General features: G+C 40.4%; 1 protein-coding gene across 1 annotated transcript; it reads right to left on the bottom strand.

Annotated features, from left to right (window-relative positions):
• Positions 1 to 3795: 3795 nt before the first annotated feature.
• On the bottom strand, positions 3796 to 12886 carry LOC117599690 (immunoglobulin alpha-2 heavy chain-like). The gene is made up of 4 exons (XM_053242043.1): positions 12820 to 12886; positions 4667 to 5002; positions 4186 to 4536; positions 3796 to 3824 (listed from the first exon to the last, which is right to left on the bottom strand). Exons 1-4 carry the CDS (start codon positions 12884 to 12886, stop codon positions 3796 to 3798), a joined length of 783 nt encoding a protein of 260 aa, XP_053098018.1.
• Between the last annotated feature and the right edge of the window lie 1357 nt (positions 12887 to 14243).

Raw genomic sequence — 14243 nt, 5'->3', positions numbered from 1 at the left:
CTCAGCACACAGCCCTGGGGTGCGCCAGTGTTGACTGTGATGGTGGTGGAGCAGTTGTGGCCTGACCTAACATTCTGAGGTCTGTTGGTCAGGAAGTCCATGATCCAGGTGCAGAGGGAGGGACTGATGCCAAGATCCCCAAGCTTAGTGATTAGCTTGGAGGGAATGACTGTATTGAATGCTGAGCTGAAATCAACAAACAGCATCCTTGCGTATGTGTTCTTGTTCTCCAGGTGGGAGAGCACACAGTGCAGTGCTGTGGACACAGCATCCTCTGTGCTTCTATTGCTTCCATAGGCAAATTGGTGAGGGTCCAGTGTGGGGGGCAGGCAAGTCTTGAGGTGTGCCAGGACCAGTCGCTCAAAACACTTCATCACAATGGGTGTGAGTGCTACAGGGCGATAGTCATTTAGGCACGCTGGAGAGGAGTGTTTCGGCACTGGCGCAATGGAGGTGGTCTTGAAGCATGCTGGTACTACTGTCTGGGCAAGGGACAGGTTGAAGATGTCTGTAAAGACGCCTGCCAGCTGCTCAGCGCATGCTCTGAGCACACGTCCAGGTATGCCACCAGGGCCAGCAGCCTTGCGTGCGTTGATTCTGCTCAGTGCATTATGGACGTCAGCGGAGGAGAGTGTGAGGGTCTGGTGGTCATCAGAGGATTCTGTATAGGCAGCCTTTTCCTTGTTGCCCTTATCAAAGCGGGCATAAAAGTCATTTAGCTCGTTGAGGAAGGACACATTCATGACTGCCAGTGTGGAGTTACTGGGCTTATAGTCTGTGATGGCCTGAATGCCCTGCCACATGCGTCGGGGGTCGGAATTGACAAAGTGTTCCTCCACCTTCAGCTTGTAGTCTAGCTTGGCCTTCTGGATGCCCCTCTTCAGGTCCGCTCTGGATGTACTGTAGGCCTGTGCGTCACCTGATCTGAATGCATTGTTACGGGCCTCCAGCAGGAGCCGCACTTCCTAGTTCATCCAAGGCTTCTGATTGGGGTACGTGGTGATCTGTCTCTCCGTTGTTACACTGTCAATTGTGGTGTTGATATATTCCAGTACTGAGTGGGAGTAAGAGTCAATGTTTGTGTGAGAGCCACAGGTAGCCTTAGAGGCAAACATACTCCAGTCTGTGTCTTTAAACCTGTCCTGGAGTACGGAGTCCATCCCATCTGGCCACACTTTGATGGTCCTCACTGATGGCTTCACACGGCTGATGAGTGGAGAGTACTTGGGGGTGAGGAACAAAGAGAGGTGATCAGATTGTCCCAGGTGTGGGAGGGGGGTTGCTGTATAGGCTCCAGCAATATTGGTGTAGACATGGTCCAAAGTTTTATCCCCTCTCGTGTGGTAGGAGACATGCTGATAGAATTTGCGAAGTACTGTCTGGAGGTTGGAGTGGTTGAAGTCACCCGCCACAATAAATGCAGCCTCTGGGTGTGCAGTTTGTTGTTTGCTAATAGACGCATGCAGTTCGTTCATGGCAAGCGTAGCATTAGCATCCGGGGGGATATATGCAGCTGTTATTATAGTTGAAGTGAACTCCCTCGGCAGATAGAACGGTCTACACTTCACCATGAGAAACTCAAGGTTAGCTGAGCAGTGTCTTCCAACAATGACAGAGTTCGTACACCAAGCCTTGTTGACATAAATGCACAAACCACTGCCTTTTGTTTTACCGGAAAGTTCTGCTGTTCTGTCTGCCCTGAGAGTGAGGCGTCCGGCTAGCTCGATAGCATTGTCGGGTATTCCGCTGTGTAGCCATGTTTCCATGAATAACATGACGTTACAGTCCATAAGTCTCTTGTTGTTGGTGATTCGAAGTTGTGAGCAGGAATATCGCTGCCAATTTGCAAAATCTGAAGAGACACTGAGCCTCGCGTTGTGCACGCGCCGCCATCTTGCCAATTATTCCACTTATTATTTGTGCTGATCTGCCAAGTTAAATTCCTGTGTACTTGTGAATTTGGCATATAAATTGATTCTGATCCTGAGTTACACTTACAGGTAGTTCACACCAGTTAACAGATATGTGTATGTACCAGAACTATGTGTATATCATCAAATGATGTGATATTTGGTGCAGAAAGGGAAATGAGAAGCACAGAGCTTAAAGTGAGCTGTTAATAAATGATCCTCATATTTCACATTATCAGATACTTAAAGGTGGCCATGTTCTTTGCACTGCATCTTCCTGCATCTCATTCAACAGGAAATGATGCACCACTCATTTCCTCCACTCACACGGTCACCCCATAGGGACGTCTGGTCCTTGTTAAAGTAGGTACGAACAGCACATCAGATTTTCAGACCATCGTGTTTTACACTAAAAAAACTTTCACATCATTCAGATTCCTTATTTAATGATTTATCCTTGCTGCTTGTATTTTCTATGATGAATTCCCCTTAAAGAATTAGCTGTTTAATGTTGTAATATCACACATCACAATATTATATAGGGTAATATAAACAAATTCAGAAAAATGTTATCAATGAGAAATTGTGTGAAAAATTGAGGCCAGTAGTTCGAACCTTTAACCACAGCATGTACAATATGGAGCTGCTCGTTCTTGTAAATCTGTTGATTGTAAGATCAATTTCAGAAAGTATAAAACATGATGCAGGCTGTCAGAGTTCTGAGAAATCCAACCAGAGCAGCTAGATAGATACATTTATCAGAGAAATATATACACATTGCAGAGAAAATAACACACCTTAACTATTTACACATAACTCATTAACAAAATGACCTCGCATGCCTTTTAATACAGTTTTTGAATGAATTCTGTATAAAAAAAAAACCAAATACATTTTTGTTGTCATGGATTATTTGACACTACCATTGTCCATCAATGTACCTTTTTTTTTTTCTTTCAAATTTGATTTCAGTGTCTGGAATTCAATGTTTGAGTTAATTAGAAGAATGCAATGAACAATTACTAATTATCTCATCATATATAACCTTAATCGTTTTTTAAATAGCAAATTTCCTCATTTTTACCATAGATTTAAGTTAACAAAAATGCATTTGATATATCTGATGCTGGGGTCACGTTTGAGGCTTTAGCCTCTTAATAAAGAATTCACGTTTTAAAAATTTATTCAGATACAATGTCTAAGCGAGACCTCATACAACTCAAATTTATTTCAGGTAATTGGATTAAATTTTATAAACAATAATAACAATAATATTTTTTCTTATAAATGCACCATTTCTAAAGAAATCCAAAGATAAGACTTTTAGAAAAAATGCATGTATTTATATATAAAGACAGGATAATAATATAGAATAAAGCTAATTATATTAAGTTATTATTAAGTTAAGTTATATTAAGTTAATGGGAAATAATGAAAAAACACTGATTCTTACAATATTTGTTTTTTTTTATTATGAATTCACTTTTTACAAACTGCAATGACAGTTTCTAATTGCAAAAACATTAAGTAATACATTGTAACTTTTTTTTTTTTTTGGTTAAATGCACCATGCATGACCAAATAATGTTCGACTTACAGCAATAAATATTTAGCATCTGGTGCTTTTAAATCTGAATTCATTCATTTCTCTTTATTTTATTTTAACTTGTGTATAAACATCTTCATGGCTCTTGTCTCTGGATGTTCTGGAGGATGAAGGTTTCTTAGCAAAACTCACAGCTGCATAGTTCAAGACATCTTCATCATCAGCCTGGTAAAGAACAAGAGTCGTTTATAAACCAGAGTGGATTAAAAGATTCACAAAAAAGTTATTTTTTAAAAGTTATTGTTTACTGTATTTTGTAAGATGATGTCAGTTATAATCCTACATGATCTGTAGACTCGAGGACAGATCTGTATTTATTTAAAGAAAATCAATACACATTATAAAACACTGGATTACCTGATTTGTGTTATTTGGATGGCCGTTGGAAGCCCCTTTATAAAACAATAATAAATATCAGTAACGTTAAACTGTAATAAGTGTTTTCATGATACTGATAAATTAATTTTAAAAATAATAAAAGCAAACAAACCTTTTCTTTGTTTAAGTAAAACTCCAACCAGAACCATGATTACAATAATAGATATTATATTGGAGGTTGTTAAAACAACAATCCAATGGTTAATTTCTGAAAAGATAAAGCATCGTTTGGATCAGTATCACTATAACTATCTCTGAGTTTTCAACAGGAATATTTATCAAATGTCTTACCTTTTCCCTGAATTACTTCAACTTCAGTTCCATTAGTAAAGAGGATTTGTCCACACGCAGCCACAGCACAGTAGATCGTTCCATTATCAGAGGTTGTGAGCTTCCTCTTGGGGAGAGTGTAGACACAGCTCTGTGTAGGAGAACCAGCCTCAGAGCTCTTCTTACACTCATCACTGCCATCTCCATGAGTGTAAATGATTCCTGGATGAGATTCTCCTGAGCCGTGTCTGAACCAGTACACACTCTGTTCTTCACAGCTTGAAGTGAAGGCTTGAACTGAACACTGGAGTGAGAGTGACTCTCCGTTCTCTATCACCGTTACAGTCGGAGGATGCTGTTTCTTCTCCTCAGCTTTAACATCAATTAATAAAAATAAAACTATAAATAAGGAGTGGTGTGAAATTATATGTAATTCTGGCTAAAGTGTTGATCTGGAATTAGTTTGAGTTCAGGAGCAGATTATCAGAGTAAAACTGTTTACCTTGAACAACCAAAAGGGTTCCAGATCTAAAGTATAGTGAAGATCTCAGCAATTGTGCACAGAAATATGTTCCTGTATCCTCTTCTTTGATTTCTTTAATGTTGAGTTTAGGCAGATTTTTATTTACACTAATACTGAAGCGTCCATCATTAAATCCTGCACCGGGTGTGAATGAGTTCTCCCCTCCTCTCCCTACCCACTGAGGAACCTTTCCAAAACTCTGTTTGAACCAAAATAAATCATATGTGTAAGTGAACAAGTTGTCACATTTTATAGAAACATTTTCTCCACGCTTTACTTTTTGAACTTGAAGCTTCTTGATGTTAGAAGGTTTGACTGAAACAAAAAATATGCATTGTTTAATGATGTCCGTAATAAAGACAATTATATATTGAAATTATTTTATAATTGTATATAAAAATATACAAAATGTAACTCACCTGATGTTAAGAGACAAAGAGCGACAAGGACTGTGATCATCGTTCCTGTTCAGACAACGTGATAGTGAGGTAATGAACTTGTGTGTGCAAGATTAAACCAGGTTCAGAGTCACCCCTGATTGGATGTTTTGAAGCTGTGGTCAGATTTGATTGGTCCAGTGGCTATAATGAGAACTGATGGTGGAGTTTGAACCCAGATGCAGTGGCATAATTTTGTATAAGCAGATTTTCTACTTCACTAAGAAACCTTTCCATGTGGCTGTTTTTATAGAATATGAATTTTTGACAGCAGTTATTATAGAAAATCAATTTTTCTGAGGACATTTTAGAGCAATAAACACTAAAAAAAGTGAAAAAAGGAAACAGTGTGCACAGTTGTGTACTTCCAAGTCCACCTGCTCTAGAAGGATTTTTTTTTCTTAAAAAAAGGAATTTTATATTTAAATACAGCAAACATAGGCCATCCACATCAGATCTGCCTGAAACCCTCACTGGAAAGTTATGAAAAAGGCTAAGTGTAAGACATTCGACATGGACAAGATTGAGCTTGTTCACTGTGTTGAGTACAGAATGTTTAGTTGTTCTTCTTCCAACATTAGTAATAGTCTACATTTCTCACAAATATTTAGCACTCTGACAGAAAAGATGGCAGGATTAGAGGTACAAAACCAGACCCCAGAGAAGATGAGCAAGAGTGAGAGCAACATGGTTTCGGTAAGGGAACGGCTAAGATGGTGAACCGCCAACTCCAGCATTAGAGCCCTCACAGTGGAGCAAAAGGGTGATCTGGTGGCATCGTTGCAAAGCCGAAGCTAATGCTAAGACTCACACACAGGAGCCCCACTCCTCTCCCGTTTATGTGTCCCAGAAGGTTGTTCTCCTCAGTTAAGCACCCACTGAAGCCTGAAAGAGCTCTATTTTGGTTAGCTGTATACATGGAGCCAGGGCACCAGACATTGATCTTAAGATCTTGGGAAAGCACAGGTTCTCTAAAATATTTAGGTAGTTATTCATGTAGGAGCTAATGGTATATGCCTTTGTCAGTCAGAGGTTACTAATGGTAACATTGGAAAGGTGTATAAATTAATGAAGGTGGTGTCCGATGTAGTAATATGCCCCAGCTGGCTGGGCACTGGAGTGACTGGAGCACTGTAGTTCACTCACCATTGTGGTGTGAGTGCTTACATTGAAAACATCACAAAAATCTTAAGAGAATGGCCCCTCATTTGCAGCCATTCCTTCATTATGACATGCTGCTCAAGTGCTGGCACCAAAGAAAAACAATAAACAAAGAACAGAATGAACCCAGTGCCTCCCATTTTGCAAAAGTGACAAATTGCACAATTAGTCCATGGTTTAGAATGAACTTGTCCGTGGGAAGCAAACTTACGATTATGAGCCTGCCCCTAAACGAGCCCAGAATCAGTCCTAAGAGTGGACTCAAGTATTCAGGCCAAGTAGCAGCATGCAGCAGCATGCTCTGATATCACACAGTGGGCTTCACATGAACAGAAATAGCATTGTGGTTGTAAGCCTCAAGTAGAGAATGAGTGTTTTAGCCAGCAGCTCTGACTACTTTTGCACCACTTCAACAGTCCAAATATCTTTGTTATAATCTCAGGCTAAGACACAAATGTATGAAGCTCATCAGTGATAATGTTCCTGAAAAATATTATGAATTTATTCAAAGTGTATAAGAGATTGGGCTCTATGTGAGGAACTTTCATAACCTAGAAAGAATTGGTATTAAAGAATAATCTTACACCTTTTATAGATACTAGTCATTTAATTATTAACCTGTAACATGTCCAAACTTATTTGTGCAAAACCTTTACACAAAATGCTGCTGCAGCCTGAGTTTCAACACCTTTGATGTGGTAAAAACCTTAATGGTCTCATGCTGATGTTTGGTTGAGACATTTGTCCTCTAGTTTCCATCTCACAACAGAAAGTGTGCGTCATGAAAATACTGTGGTTTAAAGTGAGAAATAAACACGTTAAGCCCCACTCTTAGGATATATATATAACAGGTGTGTGTGTGTGTGTTTGTGTGCGTGTGTGTGTGCGTGTTTATACTGTATACAGAAAATTTGGTGACACTTTTTACAACAGACAACCAAACAAGTCAAGTCCTGTGGGTTATCATTCCTCTATATAGATTGTATACATTGGAATTGAATTGTCATTTCTCAAGGACCATGGTGCAACACAACAGTTTGCAAGACTACATAATGTGCAAATACACAATAGTGTGAGACGAGTGCAGGAAAACAGATACACAGAACAGGGGCTATAAACTATTGGTAGGCTAGCAGCAATACATTTAATGCTCCATAATGTGTCTGATGCAGCATTGTAAGATGCAGGTGTGCAGTGGTATTGAGTCATACTGGATTAGGTGTTTGACTAGCCCAGGTGAGCGTTGGGAGGCAGAAAGGTGTTGAGTAATCTGCCTGCCTCAGGGAAGAAACTGTTGCAGAGTCTGCTGGTAGAGACACAGATGCTCCTGTACCTTCTGCCAGATGGCAGGAGAGTGAAGAGTCCATGGTGTGAGTGAAGGGGGTCATCTGTAATAGTAGTGGCTTTGCTTATGCAGCAGCAGTTATTGTATGGTGGGTAGAGACAGAGCACTGAGCACACATACACACACACAGGAAATGGCCAGAGCATAACAAACACAAGAGTATGATTGTTTAATTCAGGGCCTTAAGATATGTTAAAGTTTTATAAATGCTTGGAACATTTTTGTTTAGGCTCAGGTTCAGTTTCTGAAGTGTGTTTACTTTTAATGCCGTAAAACTGAAGCTCGGAGTCAAATTTCACTATTGAGAAACTTCAGTAATGAGTGTGATGAAAATAGTTTAATTTTTATAAAACCTGGTCCTGGTCTCCTTTGTGCTCTGTGGTCAGGATAACCAAATAAGTGTCCAGCATACAGTTGAACTGCTTGATTAAATTATTTGTGTCCTGGGTCTTCTGTACCACCAGCAGCCAACAAGCGTCCTGAAACATGAGTGACTTAGAGTTCTGTCCTTGGTCACTATGGACAACACGGCCATCCTGTGTAGAGGTGCTTACTCTCTGGGATGGCTGATCCCCCAATTTGGTTCCCATCAACTTTGTTTTGGTGTCAACAGGAGAAAGGGATGTTAGGCCGAACACCCTGCCTGGCCCCAGCACCAGCATCGCTGCCAATTTTTTCCCTTCTGGCTTTCCCCTTTACCTCCCTATTTTTGAAGCTCTACTTGACATGAATGTTGAAAACATTGTCCACTCTTTCTGCATCTCTGGCCTGGATGAGCATAGTGGGTGCTGACAGGTGGACTTGTTGCCAAAGTCCCTCAGGGTGAAACTCATGTAGAAAAGTATGAAGTGCTAGATTTTCCAGGACAGTGTCTAGGAAATGGAGAGCAGTAATGGATGTCTGCAGTAAAGATGCCAATACACTCTCTTCTCTGCTCACATGCTGATCAGTTCTCTCTCATAGCTTCACTTGAATCCTGTCCACCAAACCTCTGTTGAAGTGCTGACAATAGCTGTTAAAAACCTCTGTTTTGCTCTGGTTCCAAGTCTAAAATAATCTGTAGAGCACACCTTACCAGGCCTTAGCCACCTGGACTGCCAGGTCTTCTTCTTCCCATCCGCTCAGCCAAGCTTCCTTCTTAGTAATTGTGAGAGATTTGGCTCCCGGGTGGGTGTGTCATCATGGTACGCCACTTTTGTGGTGATTTGTTGGTGGTTGCTCCACAGTGAATGGCATGCTTGATTGACCCTGACTTGGTCCTCACAACAGGCTGAAGCCATGCCTGTGGTGTCCACAGCAGCCTTCATTTTCATCTTCTGCATTATCACACAGTGAAAGTCTTGTTGTGTCCCTATGGTGCTCCTAGCTGAAACATTTAATTACTCAATAAATCCAGGCCTTACAAGTTCACAAAAAACAAGAATTATTGAAAACAACTGCTCAGATAAATAAATTTAGTGTTTAGTGTGCTCAGGCAGTGCCATTACTTAGGCTCATGCCACACCATGGCCTTCCCAGTCCAGGTTTTAGGAACCCTCCTGATCGTGTGTGTATATAATGACACCCACAAAGGCATGCTACACACATTTTGTGGAGATATTTAGGGGAAAGCTCCCCTGTGTCACTGCTGGAAAGCTTCTACTCACTAACACCTCTATTGCTGCCTCATCTACCAGCCCCACTGATGACCACTACTTCCTGGCCCATGACAGCAGGAGAAAGAAGGTGGTTGTTTGTGAATTGTTCTAACACATCCAGACAGAAGGCAGGTTTGTCCAAGTAGGCAAAAGATTGCTGCTGGGGACATGTCCTAGTTATCAAAGGGACACTGTGAATGGAATGGCCTGTTCCTACTGAATATATTTTCACCAAATTTGCCCACCTATGTTCCCTCCTGAATTAACCTATTGAGCATTTGGTCCTCCCACTCAGTTCCCTTTAATACATTAATGTTGCTCTTAAAACACTAACATAAACTGATATCCTTAACTGAATTGTTAAACAAAATACACTCTATGGCCAAAAGTATGTGGACACCTGACCATCACACCCATATATGCTTGCTGAGCATTCCAGATTTATTCCCGCTTTATTTTTTCCCCCTTATTGCCTCTGTCGTGGCAAATATTTCTGCAAATCAGAATAAGAAAATGAGTTACAAAGACAAGGGGTTCTGGATGCCAAAAATCTATAGACTTTATTGAATCAAACAACAAAGCCGAGATGGTCTGCAGAGCATCTGATTTACATAATCATGCTTTTATACAATTCTAAAACAATAATCTCATTGGATGGAGTTTTCCCTTTTTTTATTTTAATCACACATCTGCTTCTCGTCACAATTATTTCACTGTCCCCTTATCTTATTTTTAACCGTGGCGAGAGTTCAGTCAGTTAATGTTAATGTTTCAAAAACAAAATTAGCCTTCACCTTAAAAAACTCCATCTTCAAGGTCACACCAGTCCGTTCTCACAGAAACGTCCCTGCAGGATCACAGGCCCAAAGTCACCCTTCCAAATGCGCCAGAAATGGTAGTGTAGTATATAAATGAAGCTTTAAAAGTTAATACATGAGGTGATTTAAGGTCACTTTTCAATACTGTTGCATAGATACTGATTGATATAATACTGATTAACAAATGATATTGATAACAGGAAATTCCTCCATACCTCCAATCTCCTAGAAAGGCATTCCAAAATATGTTGGAGCATGTTGATTTTGGCTGTGGGGATTTGCCTATTCTGCCACAAGATCATTAGTGAGTCAGGCACTGATGTCGGGCAAGGAGGCCTAGAACGCAGTCGGTATTCCAGCTTATCCCAGTTCTTCCACACCTACTTTGGCAAACCATGTCTTCATGGAGCTTGCTTTTGTGCACAGGGGCATTATCATGCTAGAACAGGTTTGGGCCTCTAAGTTTCAGTGAAGGAAAATTGTAATGTTAGATCATACAAAGACATTCTACACAATTGTGTGCTTCCAACTTTGTGGGAGAAGAACTACATATGGGTGTGAGCACCATGTGTCCACAAACTTTTTGCCATATGGTGTGGTTGCCCTTAAATTTCCTCCTTTGTTTGCATTTATAAAATGCATAAGTGGAATAAACAGCTTTTAATGTAGTCACACAATGCAGAATTTGGAATGTGACCAATAAATAAACATAATTCAAAGCAATATCAGAGTCTTAACAACAATATAGGGCAACACTTTGTGACATGCGAGACCACGAGGAGGCTGAACACAAGCACCTAGAGGCAGGAATATAGGGGGAACGTGCTCTTTATTGGTGAATTTGGTGAAGGCAATAGGTGGGGTCAGAGTGAGGGAGCTGGGGGTGAAAGTTTGTGGGTGGTGTTGTACCAGGGTTGAGTGCAGTGAGTAGGCAGCAGTGGCTGAACGAAGGATACACAGCAGACGTTCTCAGCAAATAGGGCGATCGGCACGCAGAGGATGAGGCTCATCTACTAGAAACCATCTAGTAGAAACCATCTAGTAGAAACAGAGAGATAACCATTAGAGGGCTCATAAACCTCTCCTACCTTATATGGTATTATATTGCTTATATAAATGCTTATATTGCTGCAGTCCTGATTGGCTGCCAGACATGCTGCATTAGATCGCTCCGCCTCACATCCACGCACCCTACGGCCGTCCGAAACCATGGGGGTGCTGAAGTGGCATTGTCCTTTCAGCACCCTGCCGGCAGTTGTGTGAGGAATGATAAATGAATCTTATGCGCGGGCTGCCGGCCCGCCGTCACAACCAGGTATATCTCTCTCTGACTTTAGACGAATGCAACATTATTTTATGCAGCTGGTTGATGTATTACAGCCAGATCTCTCTTAGGCAGTAGAAATTGCAATAGCACACTGGAGAAAAATTAAAAGGTCAAAGGAACTGTATTTGATAGTGGTTGACAACACTCTACAAGAAACAGTTCTAGAACTGGGTCCAATCAAAGCTCAGACAATGTGAAAAAGGCATCTAATAAGGATAAGGATTAAGTGTCAATACTGTCATAAATTAGGCCTCTGGTCTAGGGACTACTGTATTCTTCAGCTACACTGTCTCAGCAAAGGTTATCAGCCATTAACAGAGGCCATGCAGAGAGCTGTGACTGGCAGACACTCACTCCCTCTGCTGGTCACTGGTTTCCTCTGCTAATGCCTTAAACTAATTTGCCCTTCTCCTTCTGTCCACCTATGGGCGGTGAGAGTACCAAGAAGCACTTTATCCTTTCAGCCACTGTTAAATGCCATTTTCACGTGTAAGAAATATATTAAAATAAGTGTACATAAGTAAATAAATATGACATCAGTTATATGTATTTCAAGATCCATTGGTTTGAGTTTTTGGACAACCTGTAGTATATTGCCTGTTAAAAAAAAATCATGTCTTTTTGTATTGCATAGGGGGATGACGTGCCACTTGAGTGCTGGCACCAAAGGAAAATAATGAAAAAAAAAACATAAAAAGATGAACCTAGTGTCTTGTGTTAAACCTGTAAACCTGCTTGCTCAAAAGTCATGTACGGAATTGCGGCATCAATTCACGGTTCGGAACAAATTTGTTTGTATGAAAGCAAACTTCCAATTATGAGCCCTGCCCAGAATCAGTCCTGAGAATGGACTGAATTATTTAAGCCAAGTATGAAAACACTCTTGTGCATTTGAAGACGTGTTACTGGCTGCAGCAGCAGCACTCTCTCGCATCCAGCAGCAGTTTCACATGAACATAAATAGCATTGTGGTTTCAAGCCTGAGATAGAGACTGCGTGTTTTAGCCAGCAGCTCACACTGACTTATTTTCCATCACTTCAACAGTCCAAATGTCCATTAGAATCTCAGTCTAAGACACAAATGTATGAAGTTCATCAATGATAATGTCCCTGAAAAAGATCATGTAGAATGTTGAGCACTATTTATTCAAACACATGAGTGGGGAATCCACCCTAAAGCACATAACAGAGAAAGAGTTGGTATTAACTGAAGAATACTCACATGATTTGGTAGCTTTGAACCATTTAATGAACCCATAACATGTCCAAACTATTTTGTGCAAAAATGTTTAAACAAAGTGCTGTTTAAACAAAGTGCAACACTTAGCTAGTCTTGAGTTTAATTTTAAGTGCCTGGCCCCTGGTATAACTCACTCGACTTCAAAAAATTTTCAAAGTCCCTCTTACCCTGGGGAGGCAGAACCACCCAGTTCAAAGACGATCGGATACCATCGTAGTTCTGACCATAAACCATTCTAACCCGTGATCCGGCTGCATTATTCCCATGACCTGCTGGTCATGGTGAGGGAAACCATGAGTCTTTGGGTTCTGGCCGGAGTATGGTTGCAAAGCTGAAACTTAAAGGAAGTGATGGAAGAGCACCACCAGGAGTAAACACAATATATGAAACCTGGTGGCCTGGACATGGAAAGGATTCACAGATTGATTGCTCTTTCTGAAACAGGAATACACACTCATTTATAATTATGGGCAATTTTTTTCTTAGCCAGTCCATCTACTGCCATGTTTATAGGAGGTGGGAGGAAACCGGAGAACCTGGAGGAAGCTTAGATGGAGAACATGCAGTGTGTCATGGGTATGCCAGAATCAGTGTCGAACCAAAGCTCCCAGAATACAGCGTGGCCTACAAACATGTCCACCAAGGACTACAACACACTGCCATCACAAATACTCTCACGTTCACCCGATTACTGATTGCACACACCTGGACTCAACCACCACAGCCACGTTTACAGTATATAAGCACTCACATTTCACACACACACACACACACACACACACACACACACACCCTGCGAAATAGATGCTCTGTGTTTTTAACCAGTCGTTACCAAACCTTTGATTGTTTGCCTTGATCTTGCCAAGCCTAGTTTGAGTGCCTGACTTTTGCCTGCATCTTGACCCTGACCATTAATCTCATTCTTGTTTTGATTGCCTGGATTAATAAAAACCTGTTAACCTGCACTTGTATCCTTGTCCACAAACCTGATGAAGAGAAAGTCTACACAGAGAGTAACCTGAGGTCAGGATCAAACCAGGGACCCTGAAGCTGTGAGGAGCATCATTGCTGCACTTACTGTCCTATACAATTCACTTCACACACATTACATATTCTGGATTTCATTAAAGAGGCAAAATGTAATTTTTTTTATAAATTAAATACAATCTGATTTTTTTATGTAAAGAATTGATTCAGTATTCCAAATTTAATTCCTAAAAACATGGAATGGGACAATAAATAGATATAATTAGGTATACAGTACAATTACTTAGTTATACAGTAAAAACCAACTTTATGTTCTATTTCCTGCTGGTTTAAGTTAAAAAAAAGCTGTATTCTATGTATTATTGTAGAATCACAGATACAGAAATTTGGGCTAGTGCAAAAAGGACTACTCCATTATACATTGCCTTTAAATTTTATTTAAACAAATTTTAATTACACTGAATAATAAACAAGATACAAAAACAGCAAATATATTAAAGAATAACTTCACATCACAGTTAAATGGCAAATATAAAGTCATTCCACTATACAGCCAACATAAGCAATGAGTAATATTAAAACAGTGATGGGTTCGGGAGCATGT

The sequence above is a fragment of the Pangasianodon hypophthalmus genome, chromosome 19 (genome assembly GCF_027358585.1).
Source record: "Pangasianodon hypophthalmus isolate fPanHyp1 chromosome 19, fPanHyp1.pri, whole genome shotgun sequence".
NCBI lineage: Eukaryota > Metazoa > Chordata > Actinopteri > Siluriformes > Pangasiidae > Pangasianodon > Pangasianodon hypophthalmus.
Note: the sequence above shows the minus strand (reverse complement) of the source record. Positions and strands in the feature narration are given on the sequence as shown.